This window comes from Theropithecus gelada, chromosome X (genome assembly GCF_003255815.1).
Source record: "Theropithecus gelada isolate Dixy chromosome X, Tgel_1.0, whole genome shotgun sequence".
Taxonomy (NCBI): domain Eukaryota; kingdom Metazoa; phylum Chordata; class Mammalia; order Primates; family Cercopithecidae; genus Theropithecus; species Theropithecus gelada.
The window spans coordinates 53,109,693-53,131,855 of NC_037689.1; the positions used below are offsets into that span (position 1 = coordinate 53,109,693).

At 38.2% G+C, this 22,163-nt stretch overlaps 1 protein-coding gene across 1 annotated transcript in view; it reads right to left on the bottom strand.

Annotated features, from left to right (window-relative positions):
- The window catches only part of DMD (dystrophin), a 2,044,437-nt gene that overhangs the window by 27,551 nt on the left and 1,994,723 nt on the right, over window positions 1-22,163 (bottom strand). The window contains exons 74-75 of the mRNA XM_025371836.1: window positions 1,987-2,230; window positions 1,010-1,133 (exon numbers count right to left, since the gene is read on the bottom strand). Of these exons, the coding sequence (XP_025227621.1) occupies window positions 1,010-1,133; window positions 1,987-2,230 (368 nt within the window). The remainder of the gene's footprint in view (window positions 1-1,009; window positions 1,134-1,986; window positions 2,231-22,163) is intronic.

Here is a 22,163-nt window from a genome sequence, read left to right on the forward strand (position 1 = left end):
CTCTTTAGCATTTCACCTTGTCATCACATCTTCCTTGAACCTCCCTACTTACCCATCCTTTACTATTCCATCACCCAAATGGAGGTCTTCCCCAAGGCACTGGATCGAAGCACCTGTTATAGATTTTATAGATTTCTCATCTCACACCCTTCAGCAATCAATTCTATGAAACTCATTCTCAAGTCTTTCTAGTCTGCCCTCTTACTTCAGGTATAGATCTGTATCTTAATTTCTTTTGGGACATGACTTAGAAGACCTGTCAATTTCTCAAACACATTATGTCCACAATCAAAAGTTTCACTATCTTCTTCCAACCAAATCCTCTCCCTTCATTCCTCTCTGAAATTTGCAGTCAGTCCCCAGACCCTGGGAACTCTTTTTTTTTTTTTTTTTGGAGACAGAGTCTCGCTCTGTCACCCAGGCTGGAGTGCAGTGATGCCATCTTGGCTCACTGCAACCTCCACCTTCTGGGCTCAAGTGATTGTCCTGCCTCAGCCTCCTGAGTAGCTGGGACTACAGGTGCATGCCACCATGCCTGGCTAATTTTTGTATTTTTAGTAGAGACAGGGTTTCACCATATTGGCTGGGCTGTTCTTCAACTCCTAACCTTGTGATCTGCCCACCGCACCCTCCCAAAGTGCTGGGATTACAGGCGTGAGCCTCCACGCCCGGTCCCCTGGCAAGTCTATTTTTATAGAATAGTGTCACAGTCCTCTCCTCCCACATCTCTCAAGTGCAGGCCCTCAGAACTCACGAATCTTGGCCTTGGCAACTGCCTCCTCACCTATACTAGTTTCTCACCTATACTAGTTTTCTGTGGGCCAGATAGAGCTGCCAGAATACATCTTTTTAGAATTTTCTTTTTAGATTTTTTTCACCTGGTATATGATTTTCAGTGGCCCCCTGATACCAAAATGAGTCAAACACCTATGGCCAAACATTTATGTCACTATAATGTGACTCTACCTTTCTTCAGATAACAAAATCTGAGAGTAGCTAAGACACTTACCCATGGAATCCGAAGTTTGACTGCCAACCACTCGGAGCAGCATAGGCTGACTGCTGTCGGACCTCTGGAGAGAGGTAGAAGGAGAGGACACCGTTGTGCCATTCACTTTCGCCTCTGCCTGGGGCTAAGTCATCCAAAAGAAAACAGAATTACTTTTCACAATAAACATACAAATGTATAAATATGAAAATATTAAAGACACTCAGGACTCATAAATTTTGACCCTTCCTACTTTAGAAGCCCTCCCAAAGATTAATTTGGGATATTTCACTGTTGATATAATCCATGGATACTGTCTTTGTATCTGAACTGTGCTCCCTTATAAATTTGAGAGAAAATTAGAGCTACACTGGAATGAGACTATAAATCATTACATTAAATAACTGGAAGATTTAGAAGGTCATGTGAGAATGATGACACTATGTGAGAACTCAAAACTGTAGTGGAAAATTTGTATCTTTGTGAAGTATTAAGTAACAAGATAGAACATAATTCACAATGTAAAATTCCCAGAAAGCCAGAACTATGTCCAGGTAGGTCTTCTGGCGATGCAGTATCTTGCTAGGTTTTCAATGGAGGCTTAAAGAACTAAATGTTAGGGATTAGGAGAAAAAAACACAAAGGTATACCAGAAAATATAACTAATTGCAAATGAAATAGTTCCATTTCAAGAAGTGAAATATTCACTTTTAGAGAACTAGTGGAAACCTTTTGGCGTTTTTTTTTTCCCCAAGATGTATTTCAGATTGGTCAAGAAAAAACCACTTTGGTAGGAAACAATATTTAACAAACATAAAAAAGACACACTAGTTTTTCTATCTCCTCTACTTTTATCCTTTGATACCTATCACTTTGCCAGGCACATACCAAGCACTTAAGAATTGACGCTTGTTACACCTACAAAAAGTGCTCTCTGCGGTTTAGTTTTGTTCAAGAGGGAAAATGAATGTTTGTAAAAATCCCATCTCTCTCCTCACTTGCTCCAGCAGCTGCCTTAGCCTATGTAACTGTGACTCCAGCTGTTTATTGTGGTCTTCCAGGATTTGCATCCTGGCTTCCAGGCGGCCTTTGTGTTGACGGAGTAGCTTGGCCTCAGCAATGAGCTCAGCATCCCGGGGACTCTGGGGAGAGGTGGGCATCATTTCAGGAGGGGACGGCAGTGGGGACAGGCCTTTATGTTCGTGCTGCTGCTTTAGACGGTCATATTCTGCTTGCAGATTCCTATTGGCATCAAAGAAGTCAAAAAGAAAAAAAAAAAAGAAAAAGAAAAAGAAGAAAAAAAGTAATTTGAATATCATCACCAAATTTTATATGCCATGGTAGATAGATGCATCTGACTGCCACCAAAGAACAGCAAGCAAAAGAGAGGCACTAATGAATGGTTTTAATGATGACAATCTTACCAGTGCTAAAAGAACAAAACAAAATGTGAAGCTTTTGCCTGGTGTGTGAAGGGAGCCATGCTTTTCAATTTTTTTATGTTATGCTAAAAGCCTCATGAGTGCTATGTTCAGATAAGTAAGCAATAAAGGATTTAATCACTTTGTAAGTATTTCTTTATAATGTCATGAGATTAAAAATTTTATACCTCTACAACACTTTGGTTTGCTTTAAACATTAGCAAATATTTTCAACAGAAATGTATAAGAATGGAGTACATATAACCATGTTCCTACCACCTCGCCTTGATAAGTTTATCATTTGCCGTATTTTCTTCAAAAGTTTTTTGAAGAAAGAAAGGATAACAGCCAAAGCAGAAGCTCCCTCACATGCCCGCCTCAACGCCATATCATTCTTTCCTCCCCACTGCCCTCAAGGAGATAATGCCACACTGAATTTCATGCCCAGTGTTACCATGAATGTATAGACAAATATTAGGTTGAACTTAAAGATGCTGATGTTTGCCTGTATTTTTCTTTCACCTACAGAACCACCCATTTTATGTGATTCAATCTAGTGGCATTATTTTGCACGTTCTTAAACTTTAAATTTAAGAACTTCATGTTTAAGAATATACATACCATTCTAAGAGTTGCTTTTTGCCTTCAACACCATTTTGGAGATTTCTCCAGGTTGACACATAATAGTTTGCTATTTGAACTGCTGTAAGGTATTACTATTCTGTTGCTTGAATATGCCAACATTTTCCTGTCCATGGACATTTAGGTTGTTTATAACTTTTCACTGTTATAAACAATAATGCAATGAACTTCTTTTATATACCTGTCTCCTTGGATACCTGTTTAAGAGATTCTTTACAGAATATAGTTTGATGTGGAATTGTTGGATCTTAGCAACATCTCCAACATTGCTACATGTCACTGAATTGCTCTGGGTGACAAATCGGTGGTTTTACCAATTTACTCTCTTTTCAGTAGTGAATAAGGTTTTCCATTTGACCCACCTCCTCATCAAATACTTGGTGTTATCAGACATTTAAGTTTTAGCTAACCTGATGGGTGCATTTTAATTTGCACATACATCCCTAATTACTGGTGAGGTTAAAGTTCTTCCATGTTAACTGGCTTTTCATGCTTCCTTTACCCATTTTCCTGCTGGATTGTCTTTTTCTTATTAAAGTTTTGGATATGTTCTAGATGCTAATCCACTGTTAGTTATGTGCATGGCAAATATGATCTCCTACCCTTATCTTAGTGTAGCTTATCTTTAACTTTGTTTATGGCATCCTATGGTATAAAATATGTACATTTTAACATATCCCTCTATGTTCTCTGCTTTTGATGTTTTGTTCACGAAAATCTTTTCTTACACCTACATTTTTAAAGTTTAAAATTTGGTTTTTCACATTTAGGACTTTACCCCGAATCAATTTTGATGCTTGCTGTGAACATGCGATCTAATTTTACTTTTCCCCCATGGATAAACTATGAAGCCAATCTCATTCATTGTATAGTCCCTCTATTTCCCCCTGATTTCTAACGATGCCTCTGCAAAACATCAAGTGTCCATAAATACTCAGAGCTCTCTATTCTAGTCTGTGGTTCTATCTGTATATCCCTGTGTAGATCCCACTCTCCAATTTTAAATCAATTGATGTCTGATAGGCCTTCTCAGCCCACTTTGGTTTTCCTCAAAATTGTCTTGACTATTCTGACCCCTTTAATCTTCTCCATGATTTTAGTGTCTATTTTTCTGATTTTTATGAAAATGCTTGTTGAAATTTTGAGTTTGAATTACACTGAATTCATAGGTTAAACTGGGAAGAACTAAGTTCATAATAATTGAGTCTTCACATCCAAGAATGCAGTGAAGCTCCTTACTTACTGTGGTCTCATTTTATGTCCATTAATAATGTTTTACTTGTCACTCTTTTTTTTCCCTCTTGCTTTACAGGTTGGATGATTAAGTCATTTATTTTTTATTTTTAATGAACACACGTAGGGTTATATATTTCTTCCTTGGTACTGCTTTAATTATATACCAAAAGTTTTTATATACATCAATTGATTCAATTCAGTGCCTTATGTTTTGTAATTCTTATGGTGATTTTTTTTTTTTTTAACTTAACACATAGTCATTTAGGAGCACAGTGGTTATATTTCCATTTCCACTTCTTAGTGCATTTCTAATTTAATTGCATTTCAATCAGAGAATACCTGTATGATACTGATCCTTTGAAATTTAGCAATACTGCTTTTTGTGACCTAGTTCATAGTCACTTTCTAAAAATGTTCACTGAGTACTTGAAACAATGCGTATTTTTCCATTGGAAAGACGGAGTCTCTAAATACATAGTGTGCTGCTTTTGTTTAACGTTAAAGTTGTCTATATCTTTACTAATTTTTGATTATTTGTAGCTATCAATTTTTGTTAGAGGAGTGTTGAAATATAATTATGGATTTGTTAGTTTCTCCTTTTAATTCTATCACAATTCACTTTTTATATTTCTGGACCTATGTAGTTAGATGCACAAAAGATCCTGACTGTTCTTGTACTGTTTCTATGTAGTGTACTATTTGTTCCTAATAATGTTTATTGCCATAAATTTTGTTCCATTTAAAGGTTTCTATGGCTATTCCACTTTCTTTTGGTTATATTTGGTTAATGTCCAAATAAATATAAATAGTATTAGCACATGTGAAGGTCCCAAATGCTTTAGGATTTACTGAGAATACAATTCCAATTGAGGACACTTCTGATATTTGATACCCAGTGACTGATTACAACTCTTGACATCCTCCTTCTGGTTGTGACAAATACCAAAATAAGATGACATATTTCTGTTGTTCACAGATGATATTTCATCAGGTGAGAGAAATTCCTATCCACAAATGTGGGAGATCTATATCAATGAGAAAAGACACGAAATGTAAGTAGTGAGTAGCCAAGAAGAGTTTTCCCATTGTCCAGTTTGAGAAAGCAAGATCACCTCATGACCAGGTGTCCTAAGTATTTTCTGTTGTCCCATACTCGGAATGAACATTCCACAGGGGACGGCATGTCTTCCAAAATGCTCAGTTTCAAAAGGCTGGATCTCCACACTGAAGCAGAAATAAAACCCAATCTTCTCTTGTTTTTTTCTTTGTTTTGCTTCATTTTTTTTTCATTCTACCCAGTACCTAACATTACAAGGTTTCCAGGAATTTAAAGTCATGCAGAAAATCAATGTATGATCTTTTTCATCTACAGAAATAGAATCTCCTATCTGTACTGATTGAAATCCTATTGCTATCAGTCTTCAAGGGTAGTTGTTTGTATAGTTTATTTCATAGCAATCTGATCTGACAAAGCAATGATGAGAAGAGATTCATCAAAGTAAGTATACCTTCAGTCAGATTCTGCACACGGGTCCTCTGGGTGTGCACCAATGTATGTAACTGTCCACATTAATTAAATCTAATTTCTGACAACTTAACTGGCAATCGGTTCAATGTTTCTGTGAACTTGAAGCAGTATCCAATGTTCACAAGGTCTCATTCCATAGGAATTACTTTCTATTTTTCCCTCTTCGTTAAAAGAAAACTTCAACAAAATGTTCTAACTGGCAACACTTTTTATGTAAAATCCTATTCAAATTTTTCTTTCTACCAGATTGGGTCATTCATGGTGTTCCTTTTGAAAACAGTTTTTAGACATGGACCTCAGGATAGTACAATAAGCCATTATTGTCTTCCCACCTATTTTTCACGAAGGTGCTGAGAGGAGACTGCCTTTTCTAGAGAGATCTTCCTTGGTGTCTTGATCCTGTGGGTTTAGTTGTCCACAAGGCTCTTCTTTTATGATTTATTTATAAGTACCCTTGTTCAAGAGGCATGGTTTAGTATATACAACACATTACATTTCTGTTTTGGTGGTTTCCAGTGAAAAACAGAAAAGGCTCATTTTAATCAGCCGAAGCTTCTCAAAGCTGAGCTGTAAAGAATATCAATTGCTCAATGCAGGCCTTTCTTTCCTTCCCAGATGTTTGAAATTTCTCTTGGGAGCACATTTCCTTAAAGACTCACATCCTTCTTCAATTCTGGAAGATTCTCAGCTATTACAGCTTCAAATATTACTTCTCTACCATTTCCTCCATTCTCTTCTTCTGAAACCTCTCAAATACACTCGTAAATAAACCTCTAAATTCCAGGAAGGTATACTGTAGAGCCTGTGGTCAATTCTCCATTTCTCCTAATTGCTCATTTATATTTCTTATCTTTTTCTGTGAGTGTTGTGCATAGTAATATTCTCAGCATCATCTTCTAATTCCCTTGCCTTCTCTGACAGGGCAAAGTCTAGAATTTATCCTGTATATTGAGTTTAGTAACTTCAATGACTAGTTTTTTTTGGCAAAGATATCTTTTTTTCAGACATAGTTATATTTCATCCATCTCTGTTTCAGTTTCTTGTTATTTTAGTGAATGGTACCCCTTATTTATGCCTTTAAGCATCTTTTTATTTTTATTTTTTGAGATAGAGGCTGGAGTGCAGTGGCATGATCTCAGCTCACTGCAACCACCGCCTCCCGGGTTCAAGCGACTCTCCTGCCTCAGCCTCTTGAGTAGCTGGGATTAGAGGTGCCTGCCACCATACCCAGCTAATTTTTGTGTTTTTAGTAGAGGCAGGGTTTCACCATGTTGGGCAGGCTGGTCTTGAACTCCTGACCTCAGGTGATCCACCCACCTCGGCCTCCCAAAGTGCTGGGATTACAGGTGTGAGCCACAGCACCTGGTCTAGGCATCTTAAATGTACTTAAAAATCTTTGTTGTACTAGTCTATCATTTTGCTTTCTTCTAGAATTAATTCATCTTCTTTTTCTTTTTGAGATAGGGTCTTACTCTGTTGCCCAGGATGGAGTGCAGTGGCACAATTATGGCTCACTGCAGCCTCAATCTCCTGGGCTCAAGCAATCCTCCTATCTCAGCCTCCTGAGTAGTTGGGACTACAGGCATGTACCACCATGTCCGGCTGATATTTTTTAAATTATTTTTTGTAAAGATGGCACCTCACTACATTGCCCTGGCTAGTCTCAAACTCCTGGACTCAAGCAGTCCTCCCACCTTGGCCTCCCAAAGTGATAGGATTACAGGTATGAGCCACTGTTCCCAGCCTAATTCATTTTTTGATGTTTAACTTGGGTGGGGGTGCCATCCCATTTCTTCATGTATTTTGGATCCTGGTTTGGAGACAAATTTTGCAAGGGATGTTTTGCATGTGTATATTTTCTGTTATTCTTGTGCGTGTGTATTTTCTATTTTCCTCTCTTTTTAAATTCATTCTCTCTCTCTCAGGTGGTTTTATGGCTGCTCCCAGCCATACCCAGGGGCTTAGAGTTTAGAGCTACATCTGTTGGTAGTGTGCAGCTCCTACATTGAGTGATACAGAGATGTCGCTCATTTCATTGCCAGGCAGTAGGTAGATTGGTTCAGGTCCTGGTTTCGAGGCTGTGATGCTCTCTTTCCCAACTGCGCATCTTTGCCTCTTCCCCTGGCTCTATGCATTAGGACCATAGTTGCGTATAAGCTGTAGATCCCTGCAGCAAAATGTTTCTTTTCATGTTGCTTTTAAGTGTAAGTGTGTATGTGTATGTGTCTCTCTCTAGGTGTGTTTTTGTGGGGCTCTGATTTCAAATAGTAATCCTGGCTCTGGGCCACCACCTTGTAAGGAGAATTTTAATCCCTGTTACTACAGCAGGAGCTGAAAGCCCACAAAGTTAGCCCCACTTACAACTCACGAAGTCCTGTTTTGCTTTTTTTTTTTTCTTTCACATTTCTGGTCCACAGAGATGTTCATCTTGCTTTAAAGCCCAGCTATGTCTTTTTCATTTTTCACTCCATATATTATCTACCACTGGGTAAATGGTGGGAGCAAAGAAAGATGCCTTCAAGCAAGAGCTAATGTTATCTTAATCAGAAGCCTAGCAGGACACACTGATTTTGTAGATGTATAGTCAAGGTTCCCTCAGTATTAATTCAAGCCTTAATTCACCAGGCCAGGATTAAATGAGTCGAACAAGTGCTTTTCTCCTAAACAAACATGACATACATAAACCTCTTATTAAGCTCAACAGCAAACTTGATTTTGAGGGACTAGTTTTTCCTCCTGAAGCTCTGAGACAGGACAAGCTGTCATGATAAGGATTCTAAAAGCCAGAAATGGTTAAAAGAGGTATCTTGGCCTGCAACCAAGTAAAATAAAGTTTTTTGATTTGAGTTTAAATTCTCTTTTAAGGTATTTCCAAATGTTCATGAGAATTATCAAGAAGAACTGGTACTTGAGGGTTTGAACTAGAGATGATTTTTACTAAATGTTTTCTAATAAATGCAGTCATAGTCGCAGAGCTGTGTTAAGGCGTATTTTTGTTAGAGGTTGGGAAATTGAGCCATTTAGCCCTCATCAAGTATGCATTTGAATTTTCTTATATTTAAAAACATCTATGCCAATACTTTTGGAGGCATACAATAATGTTAGTTTTGACACAGTATTAATGTAGGGGAGATCATTCTCATAAATGATCAAGGTTCCCTCAGAATTACTGTTCCAATGTTCCAAGGTAAGTTACTCTAGTGTGTGTGTGTGTTTTATTCGAGACGGAATCTCACTCTGTTGCCCAGGCTGGAGTGCAGTGGTGCGATCTGAGCTCACCGCAACCTCTGCCTCCTGGGTTCACATTCTCCTGCCTCAGCATCTGGAGTCGCTGGGACTACAGGTCCCTGCCACCACGCCTGGCTTTTTTTTTTTTTTTTTGTATTTTTAGTAGAGACAGGGTTTCACCATGTTAGCCAGGATGGTCTCGATCTCCTGACTTCATGATCTGCCTGCCTCGGCCTCCCAAAGTGCTGGGATTACAGGCGTGAGCCACCATGCCCAGTTTCTAATGTTTAACAAGTATACAATGTACTCGTTTTAACAGCTGACTGTCAAATTATATTATTACCAATACATATTTTGCTTTTCTTGAAGGTATACACGTACATCTCACCCCTAACGATTTTCTAATTGTTAGAATGTAGTCATGAAGTCATTTCAATACAGATGAATATATGTCAGTGATCAGACGACTCCACAGAGAATCTATTATTTACATTCTTGATTATCTTGTAAATTATATTTCTCTGGTAGCTCCCTAAGGAACATTAATTCAAATTCACTACACATGGCTTCTGTCACTACAATTTCTTCCTGTAGCCAGTCATCCTAAAAAAAAGTCTTCCATCCATTATTAATTTCTTATTCTTATAGAGCCAAGAATCCCCCCATTCTACAAATATGTAGATGTATCTGATTAATTTTATGTCATAAAGTATATAAACTCTGTTGTCTACATACAAATTTACACTCAAAAAAACTTCCGAACCAACTAAGGGACATAAGAGATTAATCAAATTGGCAAGGCTTGTTGCCTTAACTCAACCTGCTGAAAACATGAAAGCAGCTAGCCCTTTTAGCAATGATTTATGAGTGCCTCTCTAGCAATCATAACTATTATGTATGATAAAGAACATTACAACAATCTCTGTGTAATTTATACTAATTTACAAAGGTCAAATGATTTCAATGTAAGTCATCTACTCTTTAAATGGAGCTTCCCTACTATGTGTAATTATATAGTTGTATAATGATATTTATGAAATAAATAAATGAAGGTCACTTTCCAGTGATTAGTGTTTTCTTAACAGTATCATACATTTAACTGTATACCAAAGCATGAGCACACACAGGGCTTATTTTGTAAAGCAGAACAACTACAAAGATTCCCATCTAAAAGGAATAGATCCAAAGAAATCTGAATTTACCCTCAAATAATATTAAAAGCAGCTAAATTATATCCACCAATCTAAATTCAGGCAAATGTAGTAAATCATACAGAACTATTACAGCAGCTATAAACATAGCAAATTAGCAGTTTTTTAAATGAAAGACAAATTCTGCAAGCAAGATGAATTGTAAAAACTGGAAATTCATAGAGCCCTTGAAATTACAATAAAGCTCAGCGCAGTGGCTCACACCTGTAATTCCAGCATTTTGGGAGGTAGAGATGGGAGGATCACTTGAGCTCAGGAGTTCAAGGCCAGGCTGGGCAACATAGGGAGACCCCATCTTTACAAAAAAATTGAAAAAATTAGCGATATGTCGTGACACATGCCGGTGGTCTCAGCTACTCAGGAGGAGGAGGCTGAGGTGGGAGGATCGCTTGAGTCTGGGAGGTTGAGGCTGCAGCGAGCCATGATCATGCCACTGCACTCCAACCTGGGCAACAGAGGGAGACTCCATTTCAAAAAAAAGTTACAATAAAGATGTATAAAGCTGTACTGTAAAATTTTATCAAACACAAAGTCAAAAACACCCCTAAACTAGGTGGAAAAAGCATTAATAAGGATAAGCTCACAGGGTGAGAAGTAAGACTATGCATATTTTAGGTCAGCCTTAAGCAAAACAGTAAAAATGGCAGGACCCCTCCAGGCTCTTGTTTCTAATCATTTCTTAGCACTGTCCCCCTTTAAAACATTCAGAGCCTTACTTCCAAGCCCTTTCCTACTGAAATTTGCTCAGTATAAAGGTTTTATGTAAGACATTTAAATTTTACTAGGATTTTATAATAAAGTGTCATTTCTTCTAGTGATATCTGCGTTTTAAAATAGATGTCAAAGATTGTAAAGGAAAAAAATAAAAGCTTTGCCCTATCAGGGGAAAGGTTGAACAATGCCACTTTTTGACACCCTGCCTTTGTGGTGCCTTTCACCATCCATGGCTGAGGAGAGAATTAGAACAAGGCTTGAGAGATGGTCTTGGATTCAGAAGACCTTGCTTTATGACTTACTTGCCTCTGCTGCTTGCAGAGGCTGGGCACCTGACTTAAGCACTAATTCCGTTATGAGGATTATTAAACCAGTATGATCGACGTTCTATATGTCAAACTTTCTTTGAACCATGCCCAGCCCATACTGTGTTCAATAAATGTTGGTTACTATTATTGTTGTTATTACTTCTTTCTCTATATATTATTTACTTTTTGGATTTAGAACCTCAGATGTGCTAAAAACTTCCTATAAAAAGAAAGCACTTACATTATCTGAAATGAAAGCAATCTACTCAGACTTACTGAGCTTGGCAGAACATATGCATATCTAATGCTTAGAAAATGACTAATCACTCAATATTTGCCCTGTAGATACCTGAGTTCTAGCCCCTAGCCATATTGTAGCCACCCCCAAATTTTGGAATTATTGTATATCATCCATCATCTGTGCCTTAGTAAAGTTTATCACAGCTGAACATCTGGGCAAAATGAGATCATTAGGACGAGATTTCCTCAATTTGACCCAATACGCTAGGTATGTGATGAAACTGTCAAATTATAATATGTCTATGGATCATTGCTGAAATAAAATATATGGACCAAGGGTACAGGGTTAATGTATCTACGTGGACTCTATTTTCTGGATATGTCCTTGACACATAGATCCACATCTTGCTCAAGTTCCAAGAGACAGAACATGACAATATTAATTGGCTTTAGTTTCTTAATCTTTAATAACTGAGATGTTTTTCACAAATTCCTGATCAGGTACTAATTCATTACTGTCTATAGACTAAATGTATTAATCAGAAGTTGAACACAAGAAAAGAAGAATTCATAAGAAATGTTAACCACTTATTACTGGAAATAAGACAGACTAACAAAACTCAAGACAAAAATGGCAGTGGTTGGTCAGCATCAGCCAAAAGGAAAAACTAGGATTGGAGAGGTTTTAGAGGTGAAGAAGTCTAGTCCTCAGGAATAGGGCCATTGGGAAAAGTGTGTTTCCATTTTCAGACAAATACAGCAAAATATCAAACTTTCATTGTCTGTGGTCAGCAAAAAACCATAACAGTCTCTAGAAGAATCATAATTTTAAGCTTTGTATGTCCCAGCTTCAATCCCTCATGTGTAGTTAGACTTAGTCTTAAGTTCTCCCAATAAATTCAGCTTGATGGCCTAGTTTTCACTCCCTGGCATGCACTGCTATATAGTCTTGCCATATATGATCCTATGGCCTCCTCTATTACAGTGACAGAAACTAAAGAATCTTTTTTTTTTTTTTTTTTTTTTTTTTTTTTTTTTTTTTGAGACAGGGCCTTCCTCTGTCACCCAGGCTGGAGTGCAGTGGTGTAATCATAGCTCACTGTAACCTTGAATCCTTGAATTCCTGGGCTCAAGCGATCCTCCAGCCCCAGCCTCTTGAGTAGCTTCGACTACAGGCATGAGCCATCATGCCTGGATAATTAAAAAAAAAAAATTGTAGAGATGGTATCTCCCTATGTTGCCCAGGCTGGTCTCAAATTCTTGACCTCAAGTGATCCTGCCACCTCAGCCTGCCAAAGTGTTGGGATTACAGGTGTGAGCCACCATGCCCAGCCCAGAATAATTTCTTTAAAATAATTACCAGTGCTTGTACATGAATGTTCATAGCTGCATTATCCATAACCGACAATAAGTAGAAATACCCCAAATGTCCATCAAGTAATGAGTAGATTAAAAAATGTGGTATATCCATACAATGAAATGTTACTCAGCATTAAAAAAAGAATGAAATAGTAATACAGGCTATAGCATAGATACCATTTTTAAAAGATTACGCTATGTGAAAGAAGCCAGTCACAAAAGACTGTATATTATATTATTTCATTTACATTAACAGTCCAGAATAAGCAAATCCATAGAGACAGAAAGTAGATCAGGGATTGTCTACTGCTAGGGTTGAAAAGAATAGTTGCAGGGGAAATGGGGAGTGACTTGAAAATGGGGATGGGATTTCTTTTGGGGGTAAAAATGTTCTAAAATTGTGCGATGATGCTTGCACAATTCTGTAATTAATAACCAGTGATTGTTAATACTGGTTAACCTATTAACTAATAATCAGTGACTAACACACTTTAAATGGGTAAATCATATGGTATGAGAATTATATCTCAATAAAACTCTTATAAAAAACTAAATTCTAGATTCAAAATTTTATTTCTTATAGCACAAAAGATATTTCCCCAGTGAAGACAATAGCATTATAAGATTTTTATAATGCTTTCTTCTACTATGGAAAAATCAAGGTTTAACCCATGTACATAAAAGAAAAACTGTATGCACGTCTTCAGATGAGTTTTAAAAAGAGTCCAAAAATAAGCCCAGAAAATGCTTAAGTCTGGGTTAGCCTAAACAACTTGGATGGTTTCAATCTAATGGAAAATGACATCACAAACTAAACAGGTATATTAAGGGATTTTGGGAAAGAAAATAATGTAAGAAATGAGAAAAACAAGGAGATAGCTGCAAATCAACCCCAAAATCCATCAAGAAACAGAAAAACTCCAAAGGATATTTATCCATTCATTTTTATAACACATTTATGCACTCAGTGCTGTAGAGATGAAGATATATGTAGGACACCATCCCTTACCCTTGAAGAGCTCACATTCTAGTGTGTGGAATATTGTTTAGTTTCACCATGGTAATAAATCTTACTCAAAGCCAAAAAGACTGGGAATCATGCTCACTGCTAAAGCTAAAAATACAGATTATTTTTACCTTTGAAATTATCACCTTGATTTACTAGGAAATTACAGGAAAAGGATCATATGGATTTACTTAGGGTTTGTAGTTACAACAGATAGACTAGCACCATAAGGTAACTCAGAATTTGGAGACACAAGAAAAGGTCATATTTTAACTATTAAGAGAGTAAAAAAATAAAATGGGTGAGTTTAGCCATCTGCAGAAGTCATCCATTTACACATGTAATACCAACAGGAAACCATTTCTAACTGGGCTGCTCATGCCCAATTACAGTCAAGTACATCAGGAGGTCCTTGGTCTTCTATTTTACACAAACTCTCTTCCTAAGAGGTCTCTATCCTCTCCCTAGGCTTCCACCTCCTCCACGACCATGATCCCCTCCCCCAACTCATTATTCCTTAATCCAGACTTCTCTCTTCTAAGGCTTCAGACCTCTCTCTCCAACATTCTCCTGGATGTCTCGATTAGCCATGGGCTCTATAAACTGAAACTTGCTAAGCACCAAGCCACACGAGGTTGATATACTGATTATGCAACCTCTAAAATTTCAGTACCAGGAAAGGAACAGCATTCCTCAAGTAGCATTACACAGGACCATATAGTAGCTACACATCTTTGTAACTTATACCTTAATCTTACTTGAGATGAAAGCTATACCTGCATTTCTGTCATAAGATAAAGAAGGAGAAATAATCTTCCCATGTGTTGATGATACACTTTAAAATCACAATCCAGGAGGGGCCTCAAGCAACAACTGGCCTTTGCATTTAACTACTTACAAAGAAAGATTCCACAGTAATTGTGATGAAGCTAAAGGTGCTGTCTTTGGTAAACATCTTTCAAAGTTCAATCATTTAACAAGGAAGTTAATGCGTCGTCACTGGTGGAAATTTTTCTTGGTGGTTTGGGTGAAAAGCCAAGTTATTCAGTGGGATATTCTACAAAAATGGTGCAAAGAATTTTCTATAGTCATGAGAGAGAATTTAATACCTACCTTTAGATTTTTCAAACTAAATCATTCTGGCTTCTGGGTCTACAGGGTAACTGTTTCACAACTAGAGCATATCAAAAGTTACTTTTGTGAGAAAAATCCAGGCTTCCTCTGTGGGCACCTGTTACAGCTTTATCTTCTGATGTTCCCAGAGACACAGTGGATAGGCTTCTCAGCAACTACAGTAGAGAGTCAACTATGCTATCCTCCTTGTTTTCAAAGTTTTCAAAGTTTAGTTCAGACTTGAATTTCTTTACCAAAGTGTGTTCCATATCACATTGCAGTTGGGCTTGAGGTCAAGTAAGTGGGAGCAACATGAGGTTAGACAAAGCCAATCAGGTTTCTTCACTTCCAAACTCCTCAGTGCAAATGCTAATGTAATGATGACTTTCCAGTATGAATGCTTTCAAAGTTTTTCTGTCCTTGGAATCCTTTTTCTCTTAAGAGTATCTCAGTGGTATTCTGCAGAACACATTTGAGGCAACAGTGACCTTTATCCTTGGAGAACTGTCATCCTATCTTTGTTGTTTAATGTTAAGCTTTCCACAATTATCAAAGGCCATGAGAAACAGCCACATAAAATTTCCCTTAGGATTTGTTATAAAAATGTTGATAAGGACACTAGCCAATAATCACTTCAAGTGTAACACTGCTTAAGAGTTCAGGACCACCACCCAAGTTTGAATACAGGTCCTGTTCCTTGCTGGCCATACGAAGTGTCCTTAATACTCTGTGCCACTTAATCTTCTGGAAACAGCCTCTCTTTCATAGGGTTGTTTTAAGGATTAAATAGGAGTTTATATGTACTCAGAAGAGTTCCTGTCCATAGCAGTCACTCAAAGGACAGCTATTTTTGTTATTATTATTACGTAGAGCCAGGAAAACAATGATGTTTCTTTAGGATGCTGCATGCTTCTTTAATTCAATATTAAGAGACAGACAAATCTTTGCTTCCCATTATCTCCCTGGCTACAGGGAAGCTCAAACTGAATCTGAAGCTCAGTCATATCAACTATGCTAATCCCTATGATGTTCATTGATCTATTATTTATATTGCAAGAATTGTATTGCTATAACTTTTTAAAGAATCCTTTCTGAAAACTGAACACATAAAATCGACATGGGAAATTTCCACTCAAATGTCCTTGGGCAAATAGAATTCAGCATGTCTGATACATAGCTCTTTCTCTCCATGCACTAACGCTTTGCAAATCAGTTTTTCCTGGGTGCACTAGGTTGTTTTTGTTTGTTTTACAATGATCATTTCCCAGTTCCCAAATTAAAACATTCTGTAACACCCGATGCCTCCCCCTCTCCATTTTCCCTTGGTCTCATTCATTCAGTGACCTTCTAATTTTTCCATCCCCTTCTTCACTTGCCTAAGACATCCTTAGTTAAGAACCTGCCGTCTTTTAATGGACTATTCCACTGTACTTCTACCAATCTCTATGGCTTTAGCTTTCTGCCAGTTCAGTTATTTTTCTCAATCTTCCCCTCCTTCCTTCAAAAAGCCATCACTGTTTACCTGCTTATAGGATAAAACCCTAACTCCTTAGTATGATGCACAAAGTCGTTTAAACAGTAGTCCCCACTACCATTCCACTGCCCTGTTATTCTCCTCATTCCATGCCACACATTACTCACTGGTCCACCAGTCCGGAAAACTCATCCTTCCCCCCTCTCTCAGACTGGAAAACTCCCATTCAGTCTTTAACTCTTTAACTCCCATTCAGACTTTAACTCTCTCTTAAAGTCTCTTTGTAAAGGCCTCTCGACTCCCTCTGATAGAATAAATCATTCACCTCTGTGCCCCCAGAGTACTTGTAATACCAGGTTATAAGTAGTTGTTTCTATTTTAACTTTCTAAAAATAAATTTTGAGCTCCATGAGGGTAAGAACCAAGGCTTATTCATCTTTGTAGTCTCACAATTTTAAAATTACATTAAGTACTCAGTAACTATCTGCAGAATTGAACAGAATTACATCCTCAGGCCTGGTAAGTAGCTAAAGAAAGTTATGACCATAATCAATTCTACTATAGAGGGACAATTGGCAAATGAAGGCCAACAGGAGGACGAGGGTCTTCATGAAAAATCTAAAAACAAGGGGAAATTGGATTGTAAGAACATAAACTGTTCATCCAGCATGTTCTAGGGAGATGGCAGCTGTACTTGGAAGATATGAATATTCTAATCACCAGAGGGGTACTTCAGTTCTTCTGTAGTATAAAGCAGTCCTCACAAACATCCAATTTTAGATGCCAAGATTCTAAGCGCACCACAACACGATTTTTATTGTGATTCCTAAGACACTGGATTCTAAGACACAGGATGCTATGTGCCTAAAAAATGAATATATTCCTCATTTTAATAGATCTAGTATTTGCACTTAAACCAGATGCTGTCTCCCCCTAAAAAAGCTTTAAGGCAACCTTGATAACATTTAATACAAGGCAGTTAAAAAGAGAGATAATTATGATAAAGGGAGAAATAAACTTTCATTCTGGGTTATCCATTCACTTCCATGAACTGGATACTATGAATCAGTCGCCTCAGACTTCAATTAACTTTGGACAAACTAAAGGAAATTTAGTTACATTGGCTCTGCTAGTTAGAAACTGAGCCTGTGAATAATGGTGATTCCACTTCTACCATGTTCCTATCCTCCCTGCCCGAGTACAGCTGAGATGGTTGACCCCATTCTTTCACAGCTTCTTCAATGTGGCGTGTATGCCCTTTAGCTGTTATTCATCCTTGCCATAAAAGGCCTTGGCTTTCTGATTTCTGTGAGCAAACTAGCTCCCCTTTGTCTAAAGAAGGGCTCTGTAGCCCTTCGTTTTGGGGCCCATGCCACCAAATGATATAGTTTGGCTGTTGTCTCCTCCCAAATCTGATCTTGAATTATAGCTCTCATAATCCCCACATATCATGGGAGGAACCCAGTGGGAGGTAACTGAATCATGGGGGTGGGTTTTTCCCATGCTGTTTTTGTGATAGTAAGTCTCATGAGATCTGATGGTTTTAAAAAGGGCAGTTCTCCTGCACATGCTGTCTTGCCTGCTGCCACGTAAGACATGCTTTTGCTCCTCCTTCACCTTCTGCCATGATTGTGAGGCCTTCCCAGCCACATGGAACTGTGAGTCTGTTAAACCTCTTTTTCTTTATAAATTGCCCCATATGAAAATGGACTAACACACCAAGTAACTTGAATGCCTAGTTTCGTTAAATGTATCGTATACCACGCTTTCCTCTCCTCTCCAACTTTAAAACATGTGGGAACAGCCGTAGGAATCGGTCTTGAATTATTTCCAATGATGTCTACTGAACATTTTAACATTCATTCTGTTATCCTTCTTTCCTCCCTTCCTTACCCTAAATTCCTTACTTACCACTTTGTCTTCAGAGGCAGTCCTTCTCTCATTCAAGGTCACACCTCCTCCCATACTTTAGTTCCCTAACCCTTCTCTCTCCTGCCTCCTGTGGGAAAATGCTCCCATCATTCCCAAGCTCTGCCCTCCTCTTCTTCTGGCACATTTCTCCAGCATGTGAAAATTAAAGATTTTTAAGTAAAAAGAGAAAACCAGAGTGAACACTGCACGACACTGTGTGAAGTAACCCCAACAACAATAAATATGTTTGCAAATATTTACATGTGTAGAGAGCATCTTTGGAAGGAAACACAAGAAACCAAGAAAGATGGTAGCCTCTAGAGCTGGAAACACCACAGCCAGGGGAGAAGGTTAGAGAAGGGTTTGCTTTTCTCTATATGTCTTTTTCAACCCTTTGGATTTTGTATAATATACATGTATTCTCTATTAAAAATAAAAGTAATTAAATACACATTTTAATAGTCGCGTCTTCCAGAGTTCTACCAAATCCAATGTTCTCCTTCTGCTACATGCTCCCTGGATATATAAATTCATCCTCACTGTTTCAACTACCACCTGTGAGCTGGCGACTCACAGACCTAGTATCTCAGGCTCATATCCTTTCTACAAGCACCAGAGTTCTATCTCTCAGACTGTCAGACATTTACACGTGGAGATGTCACCAGGACCTCAACTCGACCTCTTCCATACCTCATTTATCATCTTCCAGCTACTCAGCCCTTCAGGAAGGACCTCTATAAACACTGCTGCGTTAAAGGACGGACCTGCTGCGACTCCTCCTGAATTATCAGTCCCAGCTGCAAACAACTACTATCATCTTGTTTTGTAGTCACCAGCCCTGGGAATCATTCCTTCCTACCCTAGTCCCACAGAACTACCAAATCAAATAGGTCTACCCTCCCCCGAAATATCACTCAGATCAGCCCGTCTACTTCATTTCTATCACCTTACTTAAGGCTCTAATCATCTCTTTCTTGGGTTCCCACATAACTCCTCCCAACTTGATTTCCTTGTTCCACCATCGCTCTTTTCAAAGTTACCCTCCACACAGCTGCCCGTGTGGTGTATATTCATGTCAATATCACAGCCTCACTCCTGGCTCACACCCTTGAGTGGCTCCCTAGACTAGGCATGGAGGCAGCAACTCCGCAGTGGGTGCCACACCCTTCCCTACCTGCCCTTGCTGACCTGGCCAGCCTCATCTCCTCTCATTCTTTGCCTTCTTAAGAAAGGTAATACAACTGCAGTTTCCCTCAAATAAACTCTGCCATTCCTCACTCTGACACCTTTGTTTATATTCCATAGGAATGCCCATTCTAACCTCTTCAGATTCCCTTCATTTTGGCTATTTTTTCACCATCATTGGAGACTTACACAAAGACCTAATGAAAGAACATTGAATAAAGAGATCCCGTAGCTATGAAGATTGATAACTACTAGACTAGGTCCAAAGTTATCAGGTCAATTACAAAGTAAAGCAACAGGATCATGATTTCCAGCTACTTTAATTCAGTGGTATCAGTAACTGATCTAGAACTTCTTTGACTGTAACAATAATAATATTGCACAATCACTGGAGGAATTTAAAGGAACAAGAGAAAACTCAAATTTTGGCTTCATAAGGTCTTACTGCCCAGCAAGACACATGAAAGGTCCTGAGTAGGTATTAAGAATCTACAGAGTTCCCTCCTGTTATATAACATCTACTAACAACTTTAACTTTAGACTTATTTAGCTGCCTTTTCAACTTGAGAACAATCTAATCAATTTGCTATGCAGGTAGTAGAATGACAGTGAGTCTTTGTCTCTCAGAAAGGCTACCTTTTCATTGCTAGGATCATACCTTGAATTTCAGAGCAAGTCTTGGTTTATTTAGACAGTGCAGAGAAAAATACATCTCTGTATTTGAACACTACAGACTTAAGTCAGGAGACTCAAGGCTTTAATCAATGCAAGACAAAAAAGTAAACCTTGAGTTTGCAATGCTAAGGACACACAATGGGGCAAAACCCCAACATTCTAATGGTTCTTTATGAAATAAAAATGAATCTGAATTATATGTGGTAATGAAGGAGAAATATGATGCAGAAGTGAAATATTATACACTGGATATCTCACTAACGCCATTAGTCATCCAAACTTATGGGAGGCACCATGGGAAAAACTCAGTCAGATTTAGCTTTTACTCAGAGCTTTAGCCTTATCTTTGTGGCATAAACCAAGAATCAGAGAACACCAATGTGGGATACATATAGTGCCTGGGATTTGGAAAATGGGTTCTTAACATTCTAAATTTATGACAAAGCCATGCCTGGTGCTAATCAAGGCAGTTTGAAAAAGGGGAGTATTTTGAAAAGCAAGCAGGAAAAAAAGCTTTTGAAAGGCTTTTCTCTACGAGATTAGGTTTGTAAAAGAATTTTAGTCAAAAGTGCATGCATGTATGCTACAATTAAAATAAATTCAGCTTCATTTCAATTCATGTATTCATTAATGCATTCAACAAATATTTATTGAATACTATGTGCAACAACCAGGAGAAATGGAATTCTAAAGACAGAGATAAGATACCTCTGAGACACTTCTCAAACAGCCATCCTCCGTTTTTCTAGGGGGTTGCAGGGAGGTGTCATGAATAAGAACAATTAATGGAATTAAATAAATAAATAGTCAGGAATGGTGCTCTCCAGGCCTCTCTCTTTTGCTAACTGTTATTTGGAGATAAATCACAGCTAAAGGAACACAAAATATATATATTAACAGATCAATAAGTATGCATCCAAAGGACTTGGGACAATCTCAATTTTAAATATCCTTTCTTATTTTCTCTACAAGTATGCTCGTATTTGTCAGATTGCATAGCCCAATGCTGACCTGGGACACAGCCAGCTAGCTGTGCACAGAGAGGGCATCTAAAGACTTCCTGGGTTTTCTCAGGAAGAATAGGAAATGGCAAATTAAAGGCTCCTTAAGCAACATTGAATTCAAGGGTAGCGAGGGCAAATCTAGGGCTTTGAAGCTCCTTGCGCAGAACTGCAAGAAGACAGGACTGGGCAAAGCAAAGAAAACCGCACGGGCTGTTTTCAGGAAGAGAACTCTGTGGAGACATTTCTTTAGAATTTGGTAGGAGGTCAAATAGGACAAAATGAAGGGAAAATGAAGGAAGCTCATCCTGATCATTTTGTGAAGGTCAAGGTAACTTACAGAAAGATTTGCGTCAACCCCAGAGTCCTCATTTTGGAGCTCTAAGTAGCCCTGGTGTTATGTTTTTTGTTCTTTTAGAGAACAAACCATCCCATTCTTGGAGAATGGTCTTGGATATCTTCCAAGGTAAAGTGGTTATCACTGCCCTACAAGTAGATGAACAGGTTTATTCAGGGACACTTAGTCCTCACAGATAGTCCCTTAAGTTAAGGAACATTCTGGGGAATATGCCTCAATTCTATGTAAATGACATTCACAGAGACTTAACTCTTCTTTATTATCTGGTTGAAGGTAGAGTTGCCTATTTAGAGTCAGAAAAGTCTGGATTTCAATTTAGTTCTACCACTGGCTGACTGGGAAATCTGGGGCAGGCTGTGTGAACCTCTCTGAACTTGTGTCTCATTCACCGAAAGGTGACAGTCTCTTCTCTATAGAGTTTGTAAGAAGATTAAATGACCTAAAATACGTAAAAGTGCGCTCAAAATAAAATGATATATAAATGATAGTTATCAGTACTCTTTACCAACATTCTTTGACCCAAGTGCAATGGTATGGAGAGAGACTATGCTAACCACAAACAAGG